Source organism: Protopterus annectens, chromosome 6.part0 (genome assembly GCF_019279795.1).
Source record: "Protopterus annectens isolate FY-2018-M chromosome 6.part0, PAN1.0, whole genome shotgun sequence".
Classification (NCBI taxonomy): Eukaryota; Metazoa; Chordata; order Ceratodontiformes; family Protopteridae; genus Protopterus; species Protopterus annectens.
The window spans coordinates 421,006,792-421,034,769 of NC_056737.1; the positions used below are offsets into that span (position 1 = coordinate 421,006,792).

The window sequence follows — 27,978 nt, forward strand, 5'->3', positions numbered from 1 at the left end:
AACAAACAGTTTAAAAATGGATAGCAAGCTGCATCCATTTCTGTTACAAGCAACATGGAAAGCCACCCCCAAGGGGGTCAGGACTCACTCCACCACAGCAGCCTCCACCTCTGCAGCTTTCCTCAGAGTAGTCCACACCAGGGGCATCCTGGAGGCTGCCACCTGGACATCTGTTCACACTTTCACCAAACATTACCACCTGCCTATCTTCTCCAAATCCAGGGCAGGGTTTGCCACTGCAGTCTTACAGGGCATCCTAGCCAGCCCCTAGACTCCTCCGACTGCCTCCACCCTTTTCCTCAGCTTTGGGAATCAACCCAAATGTGATGACTGCAGCAGTGAATCATGAAGAATATAGTAAAGTTGTGTACACTTAACATAAATGTAGATGTTCGAGTTTATTCACTATTGCAGTCCTGGTTTCCCTCCCTCCATCCCCCTCTTCTTTCTTCTCTTTCCTTACAAGGGATATTTTAGTATTTACTTTCTACTGGTGGGGTTCTTCCACCAGAACCTGGCTGCACTTGGGGGATCCTGACAGGGCAAGAAAAACTGATGTAATGGCATCGGCTGCCTTACTTTATACTACTGACGACCTGATGTCAGTCCTGAAGTGACAGCAACCAATGCAGAAATACTAAGCCTCTAGTATTCGGGCCGGCTGAGGGCTACCCTGGCAGGGATAACCCAAATGTGATGACTGCAGCAGTGAATGCACTCAAACATCTACATTTATGATAAGTGTACACAACTGTACTTTCTTATGTGCAGCCAGGCAAGTGATATATTTAGTGGTATTTCAAAAACGTGTGGACCCAACATATTCACCACCCTGGAGTTTCAAATTCCATTACTGGGATGACGCTCAGTCCGAGGCTCCCTTTTTCTTCTTACCCCAACACAGTCTGTCCTGACAGACTCCACTTAGGGCACAACTTCCATGGGAGTGAAAGTGCAAGGTTTATGAGACAATTAAGGCAAACAAATGTCAAGGACATACTGGTTGTAATTCACGCCATAAAAGTCTGTACATCATTTTAGGGAAATAGTCCCTCAGGTGATTACAGACAACACCACACAGATGTGGTACTTAAACAAGGGGGTGCCAGATCATATCTTCTATGCCAGCTGGCAGTGATAGCTTGGGAGTTACCTTTTCACCACTCACCAGAGCATGGAGGTACCCTAATGGAGTGGAAAATGGCACAGAAATGCTTAAAGAAGTTCATTCACTGTACGATAAAACGGGGCTTGCTCTTATGGAAATGATGTTAAAATGCAACAACTGCAAGGTTGAAAAACTCACAGCAGAACTAGAAGTGGTGAACGAAAAAATTGTCAACGATCTTCTTTTTGACCATTACATCACCAATTATGGCAACATATTGGATAAAGGTGATGAGAACTGCCATGTCATTTTTTTCATGAAAAATGAATAAAATTAAAAGAGATACTAGAATATATGCCACCAATACAGTGTATCCATTATCGGAAGGTAACGGAACATTATAGAAATGATGAGAGCTCAGCCAATAGGAAAACAGTAGAGCATGATGCCACGAACGCACAGGAAGGTTCTTCTAAGCAATTCTGGTGGGCTGGGAGCCCTTTAGAGGAAGGTCCGCGACGGTCGGAAATTATCAAAAACAGGGAGTACACCAGCGAACAGATGTTGTTTCAGAGACAAGGAGCACGCCCAAAGACATGGCATACGAACAAGGCTGGCAGTTCAAACAGTACATGGCAGCGTTAAGAGTAATGCCCCAAAGTGAACCAATAAGTAAAAACTTTGCACAAGTATTCAACAATTGTGATGTGCATACAATAGATATTATAAATGGTTACGGGTTAACAATCATTGATAATATTATGAATGGTGATGTAGTTTTTTACCAACAAGGGCCAGCTTGTGCTGCCACTAGCAACTTGTACAATCAGGTGTCTAGGGGGGCTTTGTCTACAAAAACAGAGAGTCCGGTGACAGACACCTTCACCGGTTTTGAATATAGAAAATGGAGGTATCTTAAACTGTGACATGACTGGTCAAGTTAACATCAATTATGGTTATCGTGACGCAAACGGTACTGATAACAAATTAAGTGAACTAGATACGCTTCTAGCAGTTGGGGCTACCAACAGTAATGTTTACAAGGAGTGGTTGAATGTAGTGAATAACATGGACTCGGAGGGTGTTCTTTCAACGGTGGGGACAAATACCAACGTGAACATTATGCGGGGTTGTGGTTGTGCTCCGTGTAGGTGCACCAACGCTACTTGGTTTTGTAATACGGTCAACAGTGATTATTGTAATTTACAACAGGGAGATATGAATGCATTGATTTTTGACAACAGTTTAGCTGAGATTGCACTTGAAGCACCAAATATTGAAGCTTTGGATGGTAATGTGGGGTTGGATATTGTTAGTGGTGATTTTGAAACATCTGTTTTCAGCAACATTCAAGATGTTTCCAATAACACTCATGACATTTTGATGGATTTAAGTACCTATTTTACTAACAATACCAATGACAACACACAGGATGTGTCTGATCACAGTAATGTTAATATTCATACTGGGCAAGCTATGAACAATGTCGTGTGTTTGTGTAATCAAAAAAACAATGATGCAAATTCAATAGTGGAATTAATGTGTGACAAATGTGTGACAAATTGGAAGGTGTAGAATATTTTAAGGCACTGAGTGACCCTAGTGTTATATCTAATACATATGATGATTATAAAGTGTATAATTATTCAAAATACGAATTTAGTATTGAAAATGCCAATTTATTGTCTAAAGTGTTCACTTTTGTTCCTTGTAGGAAAGGTAATATTACTGACATGTTAATAGATTTAAAAACTTTTACTGGGAAAATGAATTTATTAATGTGGTTTCCTGATAGGAGGGACAATTCTGGGCATAGGGGGTTAGTCAAACCAAGTACTTTTAACCCCCCCCCCCATTAATCAGACAGTAGCATGTGAAATGGATATCAGAGCGCACAAGGATAAGTGTGGTAGACAGGGATACAACAATTTAACCAAGAAGGAGAGTGACCTGTTGGGTTCTTTAATTAACAACAGAGAAATACATTTAATGAAACCCGACAAAGGGAATGGAGTAGTAATAGTGGAAAGAAATGATTACATCAATGCAATGATGGAAATGCTTATGGAAGATAACTACACTGAGAGTAGTATTAATGAAATTAATATCAGTCATAAAAAAAATTGACATGCTTTTGGACGATATGTTGTACCAAGGACCGCTTAGTGAAAAAGAGCATGAGTATATGAAGAATCCTTTCCCAGTAGTTAGCATATTTGGGATCCCTAAAATCCACAAAGGCCTTGATAATATTAAATTTAGGCCGATTGTGGATAGAAAAATAAGTAAGACATGCTTTATCAGTCAATTTTTAGATCATGAGTTGAAAAGGGGTTTGACTGCTTTTGTTTATATCACAAGGGATTTGTTGAATTTTTTAGAAAAATTAAAAACAGTTAGTATTACTGATAACTTTACATTTCTAACAATTGATGTGTGCAGTTTATTCACTGTTATTCCCCATGACATGGGTCTTGGCTGGTTGGAAACACAATTGATCAAAACAGGGATTTACAACCAAGATCAAATAAATACATTTATAACACTTATGGAAGCGGTCCTGCACAATAATTATATATACTTCGAAGGCCAATTTTTTAAACAGTTAACAGGAGTGGCCATGGGGGCAGCGTGTGCCCCCATTTATGCTAATTACGTAATGGCATTTTGGGAACAGGAATTTGTGTTCCCAACCATTTATTATAAATACATCAGGCAATATACACGATATTTGGACGATATTTTTATTGTATGGGACGGTAAAATAGAGGACCTTGGAAAGTTTATTAAACACATAAACAACACTGTTGAATTTTTAAAATTCACCCATCAATTCAGTATGGAAACAATATCCTACTTGGACATACGGCTAACCATAGACAAGGCTAATAAATGCATTAAATCAGATATATATAGAAAAAGTACTTTTTCTAATTTTTATTTAGATTTCAACAGCTGGCATCCTCGCCATCAAAAAAGAGGAATAATCAGAGGACAAATGGTTAGAGCAGCGAGGATGGTGAGTGATGATGATGCCTTTATAAGGGAATTGGATTTTATGATAACTATGTTTCGGAAACGGGGTTAACCTGAGGATTTGTGTAATAATGTTAAGAAAGAAGCGGTGCATAAAAGACTAACAGGTTTTTATCAAGATGAACATTAGTATTGACACCAACATAAGTTTGAAAAGTAAAAATAATCAAGATATCAGTACGAATTTAATTGTTATTACTACTTACAATCAGGATGTGGAATGGTACATTGAGATGGTTAAGAAAAATTGGGGCTTTTTACAACTAGACAAGCAAGTAACTACTAAAATAGGGGGGGGTCCCCAAGTTTGTGTTTCGAAGAGACCAATCCTTTAAAGAAATTTTACAGAAGAATGGTGGGTCAAACACATACAAAATGGATAGAAGGTGTGGAAATTATAAATGTGGTAGATGTTCTACTTGTAAATATATATTGACAACAGGGGAATGTATTAAGGTTAATTATTACAAAATTCCCATTGTAGGACATCATGATTGTTACACACAGATTGTAGTTTATGTTGCACTATGTCAGGAATGTCCTGTTTTCTATGTGGGGAAAAACAGCTAGACAATTTAGAGAGAGAATTAGGGAGCATATTTTGGATATAAAACACAGTAAAGTCACTAATGCTCTAGCTAGACATTCTATGGCACACTCTGGTCACGAGTTTAGGTTATGTGTGATACAGCATATGAGGAAAGATGTACAAGGGAAAATTCTGGATATCCATTTGGATATATGTGAGTTAAAATGGCAACTACGGCTAGATGCCCTTAATTATCTGGGCATCAATGAAAGTATCAGTATAGCACCTATTCTTAAGTTAAAACACATTTTAGGATAACCTAGTATATACATACTAGGTTTCATTAGTCCAATACATGTTGTTCATCCAATAGATGATAAAGATGCTGAGTATTTTAACGGTAATGCATTTTTGATATGGTCAGGGTACTTATAGTTGATGGTAGGATTTTTATTTCTTTTATGTTATTTTGTTTCTTTTTAAATTTACAATACATGAAATTAATAGTACGTGTATATATTGTATTATTTATCATGAATGTTTTGATATTTTTATTCACCATATTTTTTTGTGACTTCTTTTTCAAGAGGTGTTTTATTCTAGTGTTTTTTTCATGAATGCTTGTTTATGTTTAATAGTAACAGGTTCATTAATTGAATAATTGGAATTAGAAGTGTTTTTATACGAACCATTGGGGTTTGTTCATTGTTCTGAAGAAGTCCGTTATGCAAGGACGAAACCTGGGTTAACTGAGTTCATCGTGTTTTGGTTTTATGTGCTTTGCTGCCAATAAATACTTTTTGGACATCCTTATCACAATTTATTTGGTTTGTGGAGTAGTTCATTGTTGGTCAGAGTTCACTTTGAATCATGCTGTCAGTCTCCCACTTTTCTATCCAAACCCTAAAAACAAGAGAGAAAAAGACTCTTCGTGCCTTAGGTGTGCTTAGACAACTTGGGTACTACCTTCACAAATCCAAGTCCTTTAGGAAAGCTCACCAGATGTTCATTTCCTGTTCTGGGACTAAGGTCAACTCCTGTCTAAACAGACTATTTCTAGATGGTTGTCCTTGGCTTTTGTGTTTTGTTACTACCACCATTGCAAAACTACTCCAAGCAGGGCTAAGGCCTATTGAACCAGGGCCTTATCTTCTGTGGTATTCTGGAAAGGTGCAGCCTCTAGACGCATTTTGGAGACAGCAGCTCTGTCTTCCATTTATACGTTTACAAAGCACTACAAACTGTTTTCCTCTTCTAGGTTCAGAACAGGCTTTGAAAGTGCCATTCTCCAAGGGCACCTGGACCCTTATCCTTTCTTCCCCCAGGTAGGGTAAGATTTGGCAGTGAGAATAAAGAACATAGTATAGTTGCATAAGCTGCACTTACCCATACCAGTAGATGTTCAAATTCTTCACTCCTGCAGTAACAGTACCCACCTACCATCCTCCTTGCTGTATGTTTAGAGCAGGCTTAAAGTTTTGCTGCTGCTGTTCCTGTTGGTGGTGTTTCTTTTGTGTTTTTTTTATTCAGGATAAATTTCCCTTTTATTGTACACTTGAGCAAGAAAGTACTGAAAATTTTTAGTCACTATGGCTGTTTTTGTAGTTCCCTCCAAAAGGGATTAGCCCACAGGCAGCCAGAGTGACATTTATGGGAGGGAGTTAGAACTTTGGGAAGCTGGCCGGGTGCTGTATCCTTGGCAGGATACAACTCATAGGCTACTGCAGCAGCGAATACTTTGAATATCTACTGTTATGGGCATATGTAACTTATACAGCTGTACGTTAGCATACTTGTGGATATAATTCGAGAAGTATATCTGAGTCATGGGCTGATTGCATCTGTCAGAGACTGAAAACACCCATTTAACAAGAGAGAAAAATGTATTTTACTGCCAATTGTCCATTTTAGCCCTACACTTTCTAAAAATGAAGTGTAGGTGTTGTAAGTGTGAAAAAAATTGTGTACTGAAGACTTTTGGAAAACAAACTTTGTTACAGGAAAGACTAAATAATGTGCTGATAGTTTTAATAAAATAATTTATTCTTGTAAGCCACATTTTTTGCATGATCTTTAGGATCCATCCCAACAGGAATCCCCAGCAGAGGAACATTCATCGCTGGACACTTTCTTGGAGAAACTTCCTCCATGTGGGAAGATAACAAAGACAGAGTCCCTAATCATACCATCTACTAGGTAAGTGTAGTATATTAATTGCTGTTATTGCTTCTGTAACATATTTGAAGATTGCTTGTAGATATATGGAAATTTGAAGTTAGGCAGTGACCAAATATACATTTCATTGCTGCTTAAAATACCATTTGGATTGAAAAGCTGCATATATTAAGGAGGAATGTGGCGTTCAAGGTTTTGAAGAAGTAATAGAGAAGGCTTTGTCCCTTGCTGTGAGTGTGTGATGGGTCTGCAAAGGGAGTGGGAGATCATAAAGAAAAACTGTGAGCACAGGGTATTAAGATATTTTTTTTTTAGGGAGGGACAATGCCTGAAGTGCTGAATTTTGTAGATGAAACAGAGAGAGAGCGAAAATGGGAGCAAATCTTAGTTGCATTGTTGGCTTAGGACGCTGTTACAGAATAGTTTTTTTTTTTGTGAGGGAATGGGCTATATGGTGGTATATTTTATTTAGTACAGAAAGACTAGAGGTGGCTGGGTGAACATATGTGAAAAGAAGGGATGCATCCCAAGTAATAGAAGATGGTTGAGAGAGGGAGGTTGTTGTTGGAGCAGACCTTTGCCACAACAGTGGGACTGGTATGGTTAGTTTTTCTGATTTCCAGTCTTAAGGTTTAACATCTGATAGCCTTACTAGGAAATGGGAAAATATGTTGCAAGATGTTTCTAATGTTTTGAAGGGCATTTACAGTGGATATAAAAAGTTTACACACCCCTGTTAAAATGCCAGGATTTTATGATATAAAAAAATGAGACCACAATAAATCATTTCAAAACTTTTCCCACCTTTAATATGACCTATAACCTGTACAATTCAATTGAAAAACAAACAAACAAATCTGTTAGGGGAAAAAATATAAAAAATGTACAATAAGTTGGTTGCTTAAGTGTGCACACCCTTAAAGTAATACTTTGTTGAAGCACCTTTTGATTTAATTACAACATTAGGTCTTCTTGGGTACACACCTGCCATCAATTAGAGAGACTCTGATTAATCCCAAATAAAGTTCAGATTTCCTAGTAGGATTTTCCTGACATTTACTCAGTTGCCTGCTACAGCAATAGCCATGGTTTGCAGATAGCTTACAAAGCATCAACAGGATCTCATTGTTGAAAGGTATCAGGAGAAGGGTACAAAAAATTTCCACAGCATTGGATACATCATGGAACACAGTGAAGACAGTCATCAAAAAGTGGAGAAAATATGGGGCAGCAGTGATGTTGCAAAGAACTGGACGTCCCTCCAAAATTGATGAAAAGACAAGACAAAAACTGGTCAGGGAGGCTGCCAAGAGACCTACAGCAACACTGAAGGAGCTTCAGGAATTTCTGGCAAGTACTGGTTGTGTACTACATGTGACAACAATCTCCCGTATTCTCCATATGTCTGGGCTATGGGGTAGGGGTTGCAAGATGTAAGCCTTTTCTTACACAGAAAAACATCCAGGCCTGGTAAAATTTGCCAAACAATACATCAAGTCTCCCCAAAGTATGTGAGAAAAGGTGTTATGGTCTGATGAGACAAGGTTGAAATTTTTGGCCACAATTCCAAAAGCTACATTTGGCACAAAAACAACACTTCGCATCACCAAAAGAACACCATCCCCACAGCGAAGCATGGTGGTGGCAGTGTCATGCTTTGGGGTTGCTTTTCTTCAGCTGAAACTAGGGCTTTAGTCAAGGTGGAGGGAATTATGAACAGTTCCAAATACCAGTCACTTTTGGCCCAAAACCTTCAGGCGTCTGCAAGAAAGGTGAAGAGGAATTTCACCTTTCAACACAGCAATGACCCCAAGCATTACATTCAAATCAAGAAAAGAATGGCTTCACCAGAAGAAAATTAAAGTTTTGTAATGGCCCAGTCAGAGTCCAGATCTAAATCCAATAGAAAGTCTGTGGGGGTGACCTGAAGAGGGCTGTACACAAGAGATGCCCTCGCAATTTGACAGATTTTGAGTGCCTTTGCAAGGAAGAGTGGGCAAATATTACCAAGTCAAAATGTACCATGCTAATAGACTCCTACGCAAGAATACTGAATGCTGTAATTAAATCAAAAGGTGCTTCTACAAAGTAGTAGTTTAAGGGTATGCACACTTATGTAACCAGCTTATTGTATGTTTTTATTTTTTATATTTTTTCCCTTAACAGATTTGTTTTTCAATTGAATTGTACGGGTTATAGGTCACATTAAAGGTGGCAAAAGTTTTGAAATGATTTATTGTAGTCTCATTTTTATATCACAAAAACCTGGCATTTTAACATGGGGTGTGTAAACTTTTTATATGCATTGCATTTGCCTTTGATCTGTCTGCCTCCTGGAATGTTAGGGGAATTGATACTAGTCATTTTTAAAACTGCCTAGATTAAGAAATGGCTGAAGCTTGAGAGATTTATCTGTCTCAGCATTTTGTTTTGTCAGTCATGATAAGAAACTGAATTATGGTGTATAATTAATTAGTCAATAATTGTTTTGATATGAATTTCCATTTCTGTATGCCATATTGTATTTTCAAATTGGGCATCTTAACCTCGAGAATGGATGTTGTTATAATTCTTAGCTTGTGATTTCTGCTGATGTTGAATTGGTTAGAATCTGCAAGAGTGAGTACTCATATGAGCGAATACTTTTAGTGACGTAAAAAAGGGAATGTTCATATGAGCAAACATTCTTAAACTGTAGTTTTGTTGGCAGCTTTTTGTATGACATCATGTTGCAGCACAGTAAGGGAATTTGGCCTAAGACTGTTGTGCAATCTCAGTGTTGGTATATATGATTAGCAGGGGATGTGGAGGGTACAGGGGGGCTTGTCCCCCTGCAAAAAACATTAGTTTTAGTTTTCAGTAATTTTAAATTAACTCTAAAATGATTGCTTTTTTCATTCTCTCTTTTGAGCATTTAATGTTTCACTAGACAGTCCTTGAATCAGTTGCTTGAGGGAAAGCTGTCACGTAACTAATAAGAAACTTTAAAGACACTGTAGCACGGATGTGATCTAATACATTTTATTGGACCAATTATGGTTTTACAATTACTCAAGACAGACGTGTTCAGTTCATCAGTCTTATTCATTCTTCAGCAGTTCAGATTTTCATTCTTTTGAACTGTCCAGCTAACACAACTACTGACAGACTCTGATAGATCCTTCCTTGGGTATACCACTGATGACTACTTTACAGCCACACTTTGACAAAGGAACTAGAGACCCTGATGTTGGGTTTTGCTGGTCCCAGGACCTAGCTATCCACATAGGCAAAAAAGATCCATTTTGCAATGAGGGAAAAGAACTTTACTTTGAAAGTATCCCCAGTCAAGTTCTACTTTGCAGTTAGATGGACTTTCACACTAAAAACTTCCAGACAGCAGGAAGCAAACACGTGTATGAAAATAATAAAAAGAATGCTTGAAAATGAATCTGTCTTTTTATATAGGTTCATAGGTAGGTAGTTGGCTAGCTTCCCTTGCTGGACCATTTTAAACCTAGCCAACTTCCCTCAAAGGTGAGAATCAAACCCTATACCTTATGACTGTAAGGTAACCACCTTAACCATTATGTGTTTCATAAAAACAGTAAACATTTTCGTCTTCAGGCTGTATATTGCCTTGACATCATCAGACTGTTAAAAAAAATGCTTGGCTATAGCTTTTTGTTGCATACGTACATCATCATCATATACTTATGAATTACCCAGTCAAAGTCGTATTTTCATGAATAATTTAATTTCTAGTTCTGAAGCATTCAGTAAAACCTACCATCTAAATTTCTTAACTTCCAACCTGTTTTCCCTATCCCCTTCTCCATTTCTCTTGATGATCCACGACCAAAAATAAAAAAAAAAATTATATTGGGAACAGACTTGTAAGCATTAAGTTTATTTTGTTTTGAAACTGCATACAAGTAATTTTCAAGCGGAGCTCAAAGCTTGCAATTGGTCTTCCCTAAAATAAATCTCTTGACGAATCCGTTTCATACTTTAACAAAATGTTTTTGCAGATCCTTGAGCACCATGCTCCCACTTGTACTGTTAGAACAAAAAATAAATCAGCTCCCTGGCTCTCTAAGGACACAAGGCTAAACATTCGATTAAGAAACAAACTCTGGTCCAAATGGAGAAAAACTAAAAACCCAACTGATCACCTAAATTTTAGACAAATTCGTAATACCACTAAAAAATCCATAATCCAACAGAACCAACAAAACAATCCTCAAAAGTTCTGGTCAGGTATCAACAAATTACTCCACCCAGGACAGTCCAAAACACCTACCCCCTCTAACCTAACCCAAGCCTCTCCCAACCAAATTGCCGACACCTTTAACAAATTTTTCTCTGAAACAGTCCAATCACTAGCAACTACCTTACCACCACTAAATTTCCCTCACTAACCAACTTGCCCCAGTCTTTTAACCTTCAGCCTGTTCCAACATCTTTAATACACTCCTTGCTTCTTAAACCATGTACACCATCAGCTGACCTTTTCCCAGATGAATACCTGCAAATTGCAGCTGGTGTACTTGCCTACACTATTTCTATCCTAATAAACAGAACTGTCTTTGAATCTTATGGCCCATCCATCTGGAAAGTCTCCTATATCATCCCTCTGCATAAGGAAGGTACCTCAAATGAATTATCAAACTTCCGCCCCATAGCCCTTCTCTCTCCCCTTGCAAAAATTATCGAGAAATGTATCCACTGGCAATTACTTCAGTACCTCCTACAAAACAACCTACTAGTTGACTGCCAACACGGTTTCAGGCCACACCATAGTACTACAACAGCTCTTCTATCCTTTACAGACTGCATTAATAAAAACAGGAATACTAACCTTCTATCTTCTGCACTCTTCATAGACCTCTCAAAGGCCTTTGATATGGTTAACCACCAACTATTGATAGGTATACTTAAATCACTCTCTCTTGGTCCTCAATTAGTAAAATGGTTCCAATCCTACCTTGAAAACAGAAAACAAGCTGTCCTGTGGGAAAACTATCTTCTCAGCTTCCTATCACCCTTGGTGTCCCTCAAGGATCCATTCTTGGACCTCTCCTTTTCACAATTTTTATTAATGATCTAAAAACAGCCCTTCCCCAAACTACATGCATACAGTATGCCGATGATTTGACTCTGATATGTGCCGCATCCTCCCCTGCAAAATTACATACTAGCACGCAGACAGTCTTTACTCTAGTTGAAAACTGGTTCCATCAAAGATGTCTCCTCCTGAACCCGAAAAAAAACTAAATTACTACTATTTGCTCCCACACAGAAGTCCCCCTCTATCAATTTCATAGTAAAATCAAACAATGGCACAGAAATAGCCCCCGAAACCACCACCAAACTCCTCAGTGTAGTAATAGACAACCATCTCAACTTTGACACACATTAACTCAACTATTAAATCAGTAAATAGAAAACTTGGATTCCTCTATAGAATCAGACCATTTCTTACAGAGTCAGCAAAGATCTCTATTGCCCAAACCCACCTCATTTCCACCCGACTCTGCGCCTCCCCTATCTATACAAATCTATCCAAAAGCAATATAAATAAACTAGCAACCACCTACAACAACATAGCCAAATTTGCCACCGGTGCCCCTTTCCGTACTCACCACTGCCTTAATCTTAAACTTCTAGGATGGCTGGAAGTACAAAACCAACTAGTTTTCCAGCAACTCATTTTTATTCACAAGATTTTACGTCATCCTACAAATACTCCCATACTATGTAGCCTATTAAATTCGTACAAAAACCTTCCCACCCTAAGATCTGTTAAAAAGCTACAAGTTGCCACCATTAAATCCATTAACAAATCTGCCTTTTCTCAAATGCAGTTGGCAATACTTGGAACAAACTTCCAAGTGAAATAACATCCCTTACTTCCACCAACCTTTTCACGAAACAATTGAGAAACTTCATTAAAACCCAATGGCTTTGCCCCTGCTCCAAGCCTGACATACTTTTTCTCCTTTGTTCTATTTTGACTCCCTAACTGAATTCCTTTTGCTGAGACTCTACCTTCTATATTTGACGTGACTTAAACATTTTTTCTCTTTTATTTTGTACCTCCCTAATGTGTTATGTGAATCTTATGTACATTAAATATCTTTTTGTTTTTTCTTATATTTAAATATATATATATATATTCTATATTTGTATAAACTGAAAAAGAACAATTTTTGTTTATTTTCCTATATGGTAGTTAAAAAAAAAAATGCTTTGCTATAATATTCCTGCCAATCAACTGTATACTTATATAATTATTTTGTATTTCCACTTTTCTTGTGGACTATTTGTATACAATATTTTCTTTTTATTGTCTCAGAGCTTTTCTCCTCGGGCCTCTACTGAAAATGGACATATATCCAGTTAGACTAGCCCAGTCAACAAATGTAAAATAAATAAATAAATACTGCTGCTCATATATTTTAACTGTTAAAGACCTATTTGTTTTACCCACATACATTTTTTTCACACCCATTGCATATTGCTATATAGACCACAAAAACTGAATTGCATGTAAAAAAAGAAAATCTAGGGAAAATTACTGTCCTTACTGAAATCACTGTTGCAGTATTCCTGACATATGGGTTGTCACCACTGATGTTTGTCCAGGGTATTATCTTACCTAGGCTGTACATCTGACACATGAGCTAACATAGGAGTGTGGATCCTCAGACTATCACTGCTAGCCCAAATGTAGGTTGTGTATCCATCGGCCTGTTCGGTATTTGGTTGTTGACACCTTTGCTCCGTTCATTATCCAGGTAAGTGCCCTGTTGAGGAACCTTATTTTTTGTCTTTGAGTTTTTGTTAAATTTGTAAGTGTGAGTGCAGTAGGCAGATTCCATCCAAGGACTTGCATTCCAAGTGTCTTTTTTGCCTAGGTCTGGAATGTTATCACAAATCTTGCTCTATCCATCATTCATTCCAAAAACCCTGAGGGTCTAGGTTTTCTAATTTTAACAATTTTCTCAAGACCAAGCGTCTTAATTGCTTTGCCAATCCAAGATGGCTAACTCCGCTTAATTGGATATGTCTGTGCTGTTGAAGAAAAAAATTAAGAGGGCTTGAACGAATCCACAGTCCAATCTTTCTGAGTCTGACATACCTACTGATGTGAGGTTTCAGAACCCATGGTACATCAGGCTACTTTTCACTTGCACACTACAAAGACCCATTCAGAAACTGGTATGGCTTTTCATGCCTTGCAGACTGCTGATATGTCTGAGGAGCCATGTCTTGTGATTTTCAAGAAGACTGCACAGCATCCTTCAAATTCTAGTTAGAGAAGAAATCCAAAGCTGTCTAATACAGGTTAGTTATGGTATCCATGTCTCATCCAGATGGGCATCACACCTAAAAGAAAAAGCAGAAGGCAAAGCAAGTGACCCTCCCCCTTCTCAGCTAGAGAGAAGACATCGATGTATTTTTCAGAAGGGATATTCAAGGCTATTATGTCCTTGAAGCTTCCCTTCTGTGGGTCTCCACAATCACAGGCTACTCCTCTTAAACTTTCTCTGGTTTCCTTTTCCTTTGATGAGGAGCAGGACTATGACTCTGACCACTCTCTGTTCTATTCCTGTCAGCTGCATTTTCCAGGACAAATCTCTTCTGATAAAGAGGACTCCCTCTTACTGGATTCCCCAGTAGAGGAGGCCTTTTTTGCTCAAACTGTACAGTGCATGATGAAACACTGTGGCAATCCAAACAGATTTCTGATGTTCAGAAGAGGTACTACACCCTCTTGAAGATGGGTACTCCTGCCCTTCCTCCATTCCCTCCTGTGCTTGAGGCTTCCTTGAACACCTTTCAGTTCACCTCTTCTGCACCTAGTTTACAACCACCAGCTCCTAAGAGACCAGACAGGTTTTACCAAGTCTCTGATGACCTAAAATATCTATATAATAACCCTGTGGCAGACCTTCTTCAGTATCTCTTTCTTCAGATAAGCCCTCCAAGCTTCTGCCCAGTGCTAATGTCTTACCTACTGATAAAGGTACGGCTGTGGATAGATGAGGGAAGAAGGTTTACAACTCTGCTACCATTGCCTTTGGGGCAATTAATTACCAGACTCAAATAAAATATTTGATTTGTGCTCTAAATTCCCTAAAGTTATCTTGGATCTTCCTACAGCAGACTGTAAGCAACCGATGCAAAGCTTACTCTCACAGGCCACTCAGATTGCCCGACACAGCATTAAGTGCAGTTACAATGCTGTGAATGCTTCTTCTAAGGCAGCTGCCACGGGATCTTTTGTCCGTATATGTGCATGACTTAACAGCCTGTGCTTGAGGATTTTAAATCAAAATTTGTAGAACTGCACATGGCCCTCAGGCAGCCAGTCACACTACAAGCCCTAGTTAAGATTATGAAAGACTGCAGACAGATCCCAATCTCCTCAGTTCCTAGATACCATAGGCACTACCCAGCTAAATCTACCTCCTTTATTAGAAGGGACCGGAAGACAGTCCAGAAACAAAAGAAAACACCCTAGAAAAGATGTTATGAAAAATCCCAAAGCAAACCTCCACCTGACAGGGCAGCCTTTGGAGATCTTCCAAATCAAATATCCCTTTTGACTCCCATTGTTCAAGACCTCTTGAATCAGGGTAACATTGAGCAAGTCTGAAAAGAATTCATGGGAAAAGAGTTCTATTCCAGGATTTTTCTAGTTTCAAGCATCCGATACACTTCACCTGAAGATACCATCTTACAAAATGTTGTCTTCAGACTCTTCTACCTTTCATCCTCCCACAGGCCTTCTTAGTGCCTTTAGATCTCAAGGAAGCCTACCTACACATTTCCATTCTCCTCCCTAGCATGAGATTCCTCAGGTTTTTCTCTGACTCCTCGCACTATCAGTTTACAGCTCTTACTTTTGGTCTTTCCACTACCCCAAGAGTATTCACAAAGTGCTAAGCACCTGTAGTAGCTTTTTGATGCACTCAAGGAATTCATATTTTTCTTCACCTGGATGACCACCTGATCCAGGCTGTTTTCCCAGATATTCTTCAATTCACCCTACATGTTCTGACAGATGTGGGTTTCACTATAAACTACTACAAATCTACTATTTCCGAAGTGCAGGCTTGAGAAAAAAATGCATGCCTTCCTATCCAAGGAGAAGGTTCTCGGCCTCTCCAGTTACTTCAAGACCTCTCCTCTGTGATCCACTGCTGTGCAAGGGAAATACTAAGGACTTTGGGATTCATAGCATCCACCCTCTCTATGCTCCCCCTGGCCAGGCTCCACATGAAGAAAATCCAGTGATACCTGAAGTTGGTGTGGTCCCAACAATGCCACCACCCTTTAGATACCCCGATTCCCTTCCTCAAGAAGGAGCTTATGTGGTGGAAGGGACAGGTCATCCTCAGTCCATGATTACCTTTTACACCTCTTTCTCCTCAACAGGTTCACATGAATGCCCTGGACAAGGAGTTGAGGGGCTTGGACAGGATGCCACAGAATGCAAGGGGAAATGGCAACCCCAACTCCTGAAAGAACACATCCACCAAAAGAAGTGAGACCTCTTCTGCAAGCTCTTTAGATTTTTGCCAAACCTTTAAAGACCAGAACCGCTCCAAGTGTACACAGACAACACCACAGTCATGTGGTACATAAACAGGGAGGCACCAACTTTGTAGGTTAGCACAAGAGGCATGGAATTTGACAACAGAAATGAACATCATGCTGACAGCCATGTACATTCCCTGTCAGGACAGTGTGCTAGCAGACTGCTTTAGTCGCTCCCTGGAGGAACCCCACAGGTGGACCTTGAACAGAGATGTCTTCCACAGCATCACACTTCAGTGTGGCACTTCTCAGAAAGACCTCTTTGCTTCCCTAAGTAACCATCAGCTCTGCCTTTCTTCCACAGCCTGGAGGACAGATATATTCTCTTTCCAGTGGGCAAGGAGGTTCCTTTATGACTTTCCTCCTCCTCTCCCTCTTCTTCTAAAAATTCTTCTCAAGGCACAAAAGAAGACAAACAAGCTTCTGTTACTGGCTCCATCTTGAGTGAGGCAACATTGGTTCCCCCTGCTATTTCACCTTGCAAAAAGAAATAACAGTAGGATTCCTCTACAACCCATCCGGATTACTCAGCAAAATGGATTGCTGCTTCACCCGAACCTCCCATTCCCTCAGCCTAACCCTATGGATGATAGTATTGTAATACCTCAGACATCTCTTCTCTGAAGAGGTGGTACAAGTCCTACAATGGGCTAGGAGCCCTATTACCAGAAAATCTTGCATGGCTAAGTGGCAAAGGTTTTCCTTTTGGTGCTGCAAAAATAGTCAAGATCCGCTCTTAAGACATGTCCTTATAGTACTGCAGTAACTCTAAAAGCTTCTTTGTTCAGGCTTAGCTTACTCATCCATAATAGCTCATTTGTCTGCTATCAATGCCGGAGCCCGTCTAAAACCACCACTTATGACTAGGTCATAGGTCAAGCTTTTTCAAAGGAGAGTTCTGCAACCTTATCCACCTAGGAAAAACATCTTTCCCCTTTGGGATCTTAATTTTGTAGTACAAAAGTTTGCAATATCTCCTTTTGAAACAGCTTCTTTAAAATTCTGAACTTTGAAAACCATCCTCCTTTTGGCCCTCACCTCTGCTATGAGGGTTTCCTGAGCTGCAAGCTGTCATGGCCATTCCCCTTTTTCTTATCTTAAATATAGGCACAGGGTGACACTCGGGCCTAACCCATTTTTATGCTTAAAGTAGTTAATGAGCTGTCCCTCAATCAGGTCATTCATCTTCACACCATGTCCTCCTATTCATATGTTGCAGTATTCATAACATGAGGGAGTCCACCGCTGGCTGACTTGAATGTCCGGCCCGTATACAAAAGTTACTGTTGGGTGCATGCATGCACATAGAACTAGCCCAACATCTTTTGTAAAGTGACATCGGGTATAAAGCGGACATTGGCATGTACCAAGCCTCAGAACTTTTCTGCCACCAGTCAGAATGTCTTCTCCGGTCATTTGTTCATGAACAAAGTGGCGGATTCCAATCCAGATAAGTTCCCTGTTGTTTTTGTTTTTTTTTTCCTTATTGTTTTGTGTGCTACTGTTGTGGTTGAGGCTACATGTCAGCTAGGAAGGGCAAGTGTCAGTGTGGAAGGCAGATTCCACTTAAAGATTCACACGATCAGTGTCTTTTTTTGCCTAGGCCCTAACCACAGCCATACATCCTGCTCAGTTTGCAAGGCCTTTGTCCCCAAGACCCCTCGCAGTCATCTAGCTTCCCTCAATCTGTATTTAGAGTACCTGCACGTTAAGCGCTTAGCACGCAATACCATGGAAGGTATGTCAGGCCCTTCAGTTGAACCAGTTATTAAGAAGGCCAAGAAATCTAGGCCTGACTTGCATGCTGTTCCTCCAATTCTGGAAGTCTCTCCCAAAGCTAATGTTGACCCAGAGACTGTTTCGGACTCGGTAGCCGATTTTTTGACTGGTACCGGTGTGGAGCTGTGAAGGATCCTACTAGCATGTCCTCAGGGGATACGCAGATGATCGCTATGGATGTAGGGGGGAACCCAGGCTCATTCTTACTGAAGGCCCGTGTGGCATTCCCCAAATAATTTTTCACAAAGCTGTCCTGAGCAGTATTATAGAGTGCAGGCCAACATTGGGTCTCTCATCCTTCCACCACAGAAAACTAAATATGTCTCTCCTGTTGCCCAAGAACAAGCTGCAGATTGCCAAACCTTCTCACAAGGACTCTTTAATTGCTTTGTGGCCCAGAGATAATCAACTAGGGTCTCTCTCTCCCTTCTCCCTCCTTTTCTTCAGTTTCTCCATAAAAGAGAATTAGATTAGAGGATTCATCTGACGAAGATGACTCATCTGAGGATGAATCGTTGGCATAGTCTGCCCAAATTTCATCTCCTTTAGGATATGCTTCCCCTGAAGAAGAATAAAATGGCACAGATTCTCCAGAGGAGGATATTAACTTTGGGGAAACTATTGTTAAAATGAGATTGCTTTCAGGTGTCAGAAATTCAAAAAAGATAATATGATATTCTACCAGTGGATTCCCCATCTTCATTTGCAGTTCACCCTGTGCTGCCAGCCTTTTTAGATGCCTTTTCAGCAGCCTCTAAGTGGCCTGATTCCCAGCCTCCTGCCCCTGAAATGCCAGACAGGTTTTACAAAGTTCCAGAGGAGTCTAGATTCCAGTTTAAATGCCCCTCTGCATGCCCAGCAACAATTTCTGTGTTGGCTGGTAAGGCCTCTAAGATGTTTCCTTCCACTTCCCTTTTCCCCTCAGATATGGAGAGGTTGTGGAAGAAAGTTATACATAGGCAACTTTGGCATGTAGAGCCATACATTACCAGACCCATATGGCAAAATATCCTTTAGCCCTTCTCTCTGATGCCACTAAGCTAATCTCAGAGCTTCCAGACTTCTCTACAAAGGCTCAGTTATCCTCCATTCTGAACTCTTCTGCTCAAGTCTCACGTCATTCAATTAAGTGTAGCTATGATGCAGTGGAGGCATCTGCCAGAGCTGCTGCTTCTGGGTCTGCCCTCAGGAGGTACTCCTGGCTCAGACTACAGCCCTTACAGATGACGTAAAGGCTAAAACTATGGCTGCAACCCTTGACAACAAGACCTAGTTTGGTTCTTCTCCTGCAGAGTTTTTTAGGTCCAAACAAGAAAAGGGCAAAGCACTACAAGTTCTAAAACACATTTCTGTGTCTCCAGTTGCCAGATTTCAGAGGAAATATCCCTGTAAAACACTTGTTGTAAGGAAAGCTTCCAGAACTCCTTCAAAAGGTAAGAGAGATACTAGGAAGCAATACTCAGCCAAGTCCTTATCTACTCCTGCTGTTCAAAAACAGCCCTTTCTGAGAAAGCCAGGTTGTCTATGACTACCAACCTCTTTGCAGCCAGACCTCTCTTTCCTTAAATCTTTCTCTGTCTCTGCCTGCTTGGAAATGGATCATCCAGGACTCTTGGGTACTCTCAGTTATAATCCAAGGATACTTCATGGTATGGAAGACTCCATCTTCCTTCAGGGGTATTCCACAACTCCCAAGAGAACAGCTGGGTTTCTTTCCTCAAGTCATTGTTAGCTTTCTTTCTCAGGGTACCATTCAGGAGGTTCCACCTTCTCAAACAGGGAAAGGTTTCTACTCAAGGATGTTCCTGGTTCCCAGGAAGGATGGCCCTTGGATGCCCATCTTAGACTTGTCTGACCTAAACACCTTCCTGAAGGTTCTCACCTTTCACATGCTATCCTTGAGCGGGTCTATATCAGAACATCGAAGTATTAAAACTTCGAATGTTCTCATATCGAACACTATTCTGCGAACGCTAAGAATAGCGAAGCTGCAGAACAGCAAATTCTTTCCTCGGGAAAGAATTTGGTTGGCCATTTCTGTGGCTTCGCTATTCTTAGCGTTGTGGTGGAAAGTTACAGGTTGGGTTCAGGTAAGTGTGCGATTGTTTGTACGTTAGGGTTAGGGGCAGGTTAAGTGAGTTAGGGTTAGGGTGCGGGTTAGGCATGTGTGCGATAGTGACAGAATTTAGGGTTGGGGCGGTTTAAGTGAGTTAGGGTTAGGACGAGGGTTAGATGAGTGTGCGATAGTGACGGATCTTAGGGTTAGGGTTTGGGTTAAGGTAAGTGGGTAGATAGTAGTGTATGTTTAGTTTAGTGTAGCGTTAGGTGTAGGAATTTAAGTGTATGTGTGTGGTTGCTGTTTGTTTGATGTGCTTGTGTTGTGTGTGTGTGTTTCGGAGTAGCAAATTTTTTCCATAGGAAAAAGTTCGCTGTTCTAAATGTTCGATATGTTCATGTTTAGATGTTTTGGGGCTGATGAAATAGCGTTCGCTATTTTCATCTTTTGATAATGTGATATAAATGCCCTTGAGCAGCATACTTCCCCTCATCCTTCCATAGGCCTACATGATGTCTCTGGACATCAAGAATGCTTACCTCCACATCCCTATTCATCCTCTCTTCAGGAAATATCTTCGCTTTGCTATTGTTTCCTCACATTTTCAATTCTCTGCCTTGCCTTTGGGCTGTCTAGAGCTACAAGGGTCTTCACAAAATGCTTAGCTCTTGTCATAGCTTATTGCAGACTAAGGGGTATTCAGATTTTCCTGTATCTGGATGATCATCTTCTCCAAGCTAAGTCTCCATACACTATTGTGGTCTTCACAGTGTCTCTGGTGGAAAGTCTATGTTTCACCATCAACTATCAAAAATCTGCCCTTGTTCCTTCACAAGACCATGTTTTCTAGGATGCAGAATACAAATAGGCAGGATGTTGCCTTCCTTACCTCCCCCAGAAGGTTCTGTCTCTCACTGCTTACTTTCCAAGCTGTCATACCTCTTCAGTTCGTGACTGCCAGGGAGTTTCTATGCCTTTTGGGATTTATTGCATCGACTGTCCCCATGCTGCCTCTAGCCAAGCTTGCACATGAAGAAATTCCAGTGGTACCTCAGGTCAGTATGGATGCAACATGCTCACTCATTGGAGTTTATTCCCCTTCTTCCCTGCTTGAAAAAGGAACTGAACTGGTGGATTCAGCTATTCGAGCAATGGACTTAATAAAAGTACTGTTAATATTTCAAAACTAGTTTTAACAGAACCCCAGCTCTCTTTGCTCGCGAAGGGGTTGAAATTCATCCCTAATGCTAGGGATGATATAGTTAAGGCAATTATTGATTTAAAAATTTTTGTACGCAATATAAGTCTCAAAATGATTTTTAAAGATAATATGCTGAATACATCTTTATTTAAAAGATCGAGTACATTTATGCCAGTATTATGTCCCATTTTGAATGCATTTTCAAATATTGTTGAATGTGAACTACGGAAGTAATATAAGAGCAATTTAGTGCGTAAGAATGTTTATAATATATCACGTTCTGAATTTATGGCCTTAAGACAGTTGCAAATGTGTACTAGTATAATAATTAAGCAAGCTGATAAAGCGGGAGCAGTGGTGGTGATGGATAGAGATGATTATTTTATGAGGTTTAAAGATCTTTTATATAATGTCACCACTTTTAAAAAGATTTCTTTTGTTGAAGTGCAAAGATTAATTAGTGAAGTGAATATGGTCATTTATGACCTTCAAATAAATGATGATATAAGTATAGATCTATTTAATTATCTAACTGTTCCTTGCCCAAGAATTCCCCAAATATATGGTATACCCAAGATACATAAAAGTATTAGTGACCCCCCCCCCAAGGCCTATTGTTTCTGGTGGAGGTTGGGTCACTGAACCTGTTTCGAAATACCTGCAGGGCGTCTTGGGGAAGTATTTGAAAGTATGTACAACTGTGCTTAAAGATACAAATGATTTTTTGAATAGCTTATATGAATGGCAGTGTATTAATAATATGGATAACTGCATTTTGGTTACCCTGGATATTGCTTCACTTTTCACAGTAATACCTAATGAATATGGTGTTAATGCCATACGTGACTTTTTGTGTCAAGAGGTTAAAATGAATGGAAGAGACATTGAGACTGTTCTCTTTTAGAAGTTGTTTTATTACATAATGTGTTTATTTTTGATGGTGAACCTTTCCTTCAATTAACAGGTATAGCAATGGGTATGCCTGTTGCCAACACCTATGCCAACCTTGTACTTTATGAATGGGAGAAAAGGGTTATTTTAGATAAGAGTATTGAGTTCAACAAATATGTGTCATTCTATAAGAGATTTGTAGATGATTGCTTTATGTTATGGAAGGGTACTTTGCTGGATTTGGATCTGTATTTGCAGTACTTGAATGATTCAACTAGTTTCCTGAGTTTCAAGATGGAAACTTCAGATAGTGTTATGAATTTTTTGGATGTAACAATTTTTAAGGAATCTAATATTTTGGAATCCAAGGTGTTTAGAAAAGATGTTGATGCCCTTAGGTATGTTAATAAAAACAGCATGCATGCCCCTCATATTTTCAAAGGAACGTTGAAAGCACAGTTTATTAGGCTGAGTAGATTAAATACAAAGGATGAAGTGTTTCAAGAGCAGGTAAATGCTATGGCAATGGAGTTTGAGAAGAGTGGTTATTCGAAGGAATTTATAAATAAAGTAATTAAAGATGTAATTATTGAAAGAGAGTCCAGGTATAAACCTATATTACGAGGCTGTAGTGAGAATAATGCTACTAGACAGGTGATGTTGGGTAATAATATTGCTGTTAGGTACTTGACAACTTATAACCTAAATTCTCATAGTGTTTGTAGCATAATTGAGAAGAATTGGGCAATTTTAATGGCTATGCCTGAGATTAGGTCTATAGTAGGTGATAAACCTAGGTTCGCCTTTAGGAGCTGTTCTAGCAGAAATTGTGCTACGAGGATTTTCAGAATAAAAATGGAGATGACAGAAGGGTGGCTAAAACAGTGAAATGCTATAATTGTACTTGTTGCAATGACATTTATACAGGTGATGCTACATTTACACATCCTATAACTAATGAGACATTTACCATGAGAACAATTACTGCTTGTAATGAGGAGAGAGTAGTATATTTGGCTACCTGTGTGTGTTGCACCTCATTCTATGTAGGCAAAACTATAAGAAAATTGAGGGAGAGAATGGTGGAACACAGGTCTGAAATCAAGAGGAAGTTGCCCACCAATGCCTTAAGTAAGCATATATTGGATGAAGGTGTGGGACATACTTTTAGATTTAGGGTTCTTTGTAATGTAGAGGTAGGTCTGAGGAAGGGTGACATTAATAATTTATTGGAATTGAAAGAACTAGAATGGATTATTAGACTTCAAGCTGATGTAGCCCCAGGCCTAAATAATTCAGTTAGTCTAAAGCCTGTTCTGGCTAAAAGACAGAGAGAAGTTTTATAAGTTTAAGTTTTAATTATTAATTATTAATTTTTAAGTATGGTGCATGTGATTTCATATGAAACAGTATAAAATTGTTTATTTATAAAAATGTATATGTTTTATAGATGTGATTTTTTTATGTGCTAATTTGCATATATTTATTGATTCATTGTAGCTTTAAATTTTTATTGTTAGGTGGGTTGGGTTGAAGCATGTGACTTTATGTTCTCCTATTTAAATGGTGATTTTTTATATGTTAAGTTATACTGATGAAGGGTGTAGACCCGAAAGCTTTATTTAATAAAGATCCTGGTGTATATTTCGTTGTTGGATTCAGCAGGTTACCTTGAATCCAGACCTACCCCTACAGCCACCCCTTCCTACTCAGGAGCTATTCACAGATGCCTCAGACTTTGGATAGGGAGCATCCCTGGCATCCTGCAAGGTTCAAGATGCGTGGTCTCTCAAAGGAGGGAACACACACACATAAAAGAGATGAGAGCTCTTATTTTTGCTTGCAAATTTTCTAACTACTACTTCCAAGTGCCCTAAAGTGGTTCACAGACAACACTACAGTCCTTTGGTATGTCAACAAGCAAGGCAGGACCAAGTCTTATTTCTTGTGCAGACTGGCCTGTCCAAGCTTCTCAGTCAACCCACCCTCCAAATACTCTGCATTCCTTCCACTCAAAATGTTGTGACAGACAAGTTGAGCAGGTCCATGACTCAATCCCAGGAATGGATGTTATGCATGGATATGTTTCAGGGTATTGTCCACCAGTGGGGTACACCTCGGGTAGATCTCTTTCTCTCCCCTATGAACAGACATCTTCCAAAATTTTGTGTAAGACTTCCCAGTCTTCTGGCATGTAAGGTGGATGCCCTTTCTCTTGGAAGGGGATGTTTCTCTCTGCATTCCCCCTCTTTCCGCTTCTCCAATAGGAACAATGAAAAATGTCAGTGACTCCCTTTTGGACAAGACAGCATTGGTTCTCCCTTCTAATGCATTTAGCCAAGGGCAGTCATCACAAGTTACCTCACCGAGTGGACCTACTCACACAGGACAAGGTATCTCTAATACATACACAGATGTCAACAGTGCAGCTGACTATCTGGGTGAAAGGCTTTTGATCCCTTTCAGACACCTCTCTGAAGGCATGCTGCAAGTTCTACAGGAGGCCAGAAAACCCAATACTAGGAAATTCTCCATTTCCAAATGGAAAAGGTTTTCCATCTGTTGTCCTTCTAAGGACCTACAACCACTGATGGTGAATGTTCCAGTGGTTGTGTCTTACCTGTGTGAATTATTGAAGAGTGGATTGTCATTATCTTCAATAAAAACTCATCTTTCAACAATCTCTGCCTGTCTGCCTATGATTCCTCCCTTGGCTTCAAGGTTGGAAGTTAAACTTTTCCTGAAGGGTGTCTTTCATATCAGACCACTAAGTAAACCACTTACTCCTCCTTGGGGTCTAAATTTTGTTCTAGCAAAACTTACCTTGGCCCCTTTTGAACCAGCAAGTTCCTCTCTCCAGCACTGCACCTGGAAAACAGTTCTTCTTGTGACCATCACCTCAGCCAGAAGGGTCTCAGAACTTCAGGCACTTATGTCCTCTTGCTCCTTTATTGTCTTCCACAGGGATAGGGTTTCCTTACGCACCAACCTCCTTTATGCCCAAGGTGATGAATGAGTTGTCACTTAATCAGTCTATTAATCTGCCCACCTTTTTCCCATTGTCACAATTCTTTAGTGAGAGGATTTTAAACACCTTGGATGTGCATAGACAACTCAGATTTCATTTAGACAAAACCAAGCCTATTAGGAAATCTGATCACCTTTTCATTTCTTATCATCCTAGGGCCCTGGGCAGGCCTGTTTCCAAGCAGACTATTTCCTCTCGGATTTCTAAAACCATTTCCTTTTGCTGTGTGTCTCTTGGGGAAATCTCTTGCATCCCTAGTAAAGGCTTATTCAATTAGAGCTGTGTCCTCTTGTGGTGCTTTCTTCAAAGGTCTGAACAATTCCTGTATATTAGAAGCAGCTACCTGGTCCCTCTGTACACACTTTCTTAAAACACTACAAGTTGGCCGGCATTTCCAGGTCTAGAGCTCATTTTGCAAGGACTATTCTGCAGGGATTTGTAGAGAGCACTACTGTCCCGCTGCCCAGTCCTTCTCCTGCATGAGCTTTGGTGTTCTCCCTCATGTTATGAATACTGCAACATATGAATAGAAGGACATAGAATAGTTGTGTAAAATCTTACCAAAACCATAGATGCCCTTCTCCTTCTATATGTTGCAGTATCCCCCCCCCCCGCCATCTCCCAATGTTTGCCTGATTACTGGTTGTGTGTTTCCTCACTTATCTTAGGCTGGTGTTCTTCCTGGGGCATTCAGTTCTGAGGGTTGGTATGTACTAACATCTGCTTTATACCCGACATTAACTAGCTAATTTGGCATAGTGGTATGTTGTTGCTCAATGTGCAACATTGCACATATACCCTACAGTAGCTTTAGACTTTTGTATACTGGCCAGATGTTCATGTCAGCCGACGGCGGACTCCCTCATGTTATGGATACTGCAAAATATAGATGCAAAGGACATCTATGGTTATGGTAAGATTTAACACAACTATTCTTTCTTTCCCAATCCCAAAAACAGGAGGGAAAAGAATCTTTCATTCTCTAGACATTTACAGGAAACTCGAGATTTTATCTGGGCAAAACTAAATCCTTCAGAAAGACTGACAAGCTGTTTGGGTCTATATTATTACAGTGAAAGTTTAGCTTGTCGAACAGTGAAATGTCAACAGCTAAACAGCGAAAGCTTAAAACTGTGAACGGCCAGATCCGCAAATGTTTTTATAGGGAAAATATTTGCTTGGCCTTTATCGGGAATTTGCCCTTTTCCCCAATGTAGAGCGATCTGAGTTTGTATATTTAGTTGGGGGTGTGAGGGGTGAAGCCCCCACTTAATTAGGGTTTAAAAGTTTGTTTTAGTGTCCGATGGCCAAGCAAAGTTTTTCCCCATGAAAAATTTTGCGGAAGTGGCCGTTTGCATTTTTTAAACCTTCGCTATTTAGCTGTCGACGTTTGGGTATTCGACAAGCTAAGCAGTCAATTTTATAATATAGACCCTCCTATATGACCCCTAAGCTAGGACAGCCAATCTCCAAACAAACTTTTGCAGCCTTGATTTCAAAGGCTTTTTCTTTTGCTTCTTGCACTGTAGTAAGACCTTACCTTTCTTCCTGAATGCACATTCCACTAGGGCAGTCACTTCCTCAGGAGCTTTTCATAAAGGAACAGACTCCAGGTCTACCTTGGAGATGGCTATTAAGTCCTCTGTACACACCTTTACCAACATAGCTCTCAACTGTCTGGATTTTTTCCTTATATTTTTTATCTAGCCATTATAAAAATTGTGGTTTTCTGGCAAGTAACCGAGGACTGAAGTCCCTAAATAATGATGCACATTTGAGTTTCAGACTGTATATCCTTCAGAAAATGCATGTTAACACAAAACCTATTATTCTTGTAAGTTTATAAAAGCAATATTTAAAATATGTCCCTATTTTTGGGCCTTTGTGTACCCATTGTTTTAGGCTTTGTCCAGATTTCTTAGAGGTTGAGAGGTATGTTTACCAAACAGCATAAAACCTGATGATTTCCCCAGGTCCAAGTTAGCCTTTGCTAGGTCAAGCCTATCCAGACAACTGGACAAGTTTTATTCTCAATAGCCAATCACCCTTCCTTCCCCTTCAGTTTTGAGAATCATCCATATGTCATGAATATTGCAACAGTGATTTCAAGACATAGTACAGTTGTGTAAGAACTTGCCATAACAGTACATGTCCTATCACTTTTGCAGTATTCCTTCACACACCCCCATCCTCTCTTCTCTTACTCAATTCCATCTTCAGTTGTCTGTCCCCCTTTCCTCTAGCCTTCACTCTTACATGAGTGAGGAGGATTTTTCTTACCAATTCAAGTTACACCCCCTCCTAGCTAACCAGGCTCCTCTCTCAGTAGTCTTCAGGCCACTGACTTGGAGATGATCTGAGGATCCACACTTGTACATCCATCTTTATACCCTATGCTTATGAGCTGAGGTCATGTGTCAGACATGATCTAGGGAATATGAAGCTTTGGTAGCCTAGCCAGACATCAGCAGTGATGATACATATGTAAGGAATACTACAACAGTGACCAGTAGGACATCTACTGTTATGCTAAGTTCTTACATAACTGTATTATTTATTCAAACTTGCTTATGTTTTTAATCTGATA

At 39.7% G+C, this 27,978-nt stretch overlaps 1 protein-coding gene across 1 annotated transcript in view; it reads left to right on the top strand.

Annotated features, from left to right (window-relative positions):
* The window catches only part of PACS2 (phosphofurin acidic cluster sorting protein 2), a 1,734,969-nt gene that overhangs the window by 846,680 nt on the left and 860,311 nt on the right, over positions 1-27,978 (top strand). The window contains exon 13 of the mRNA XM_044073533.1: positions 6,751-6,869. Within this exon, the coding sequence (XP_043929468.1) occupies positions 6,751-6,869 (119 nt within the window). The remainder of the gene's footprint in view (positions 1-6,750; positions 6,870-27,978) is intronic.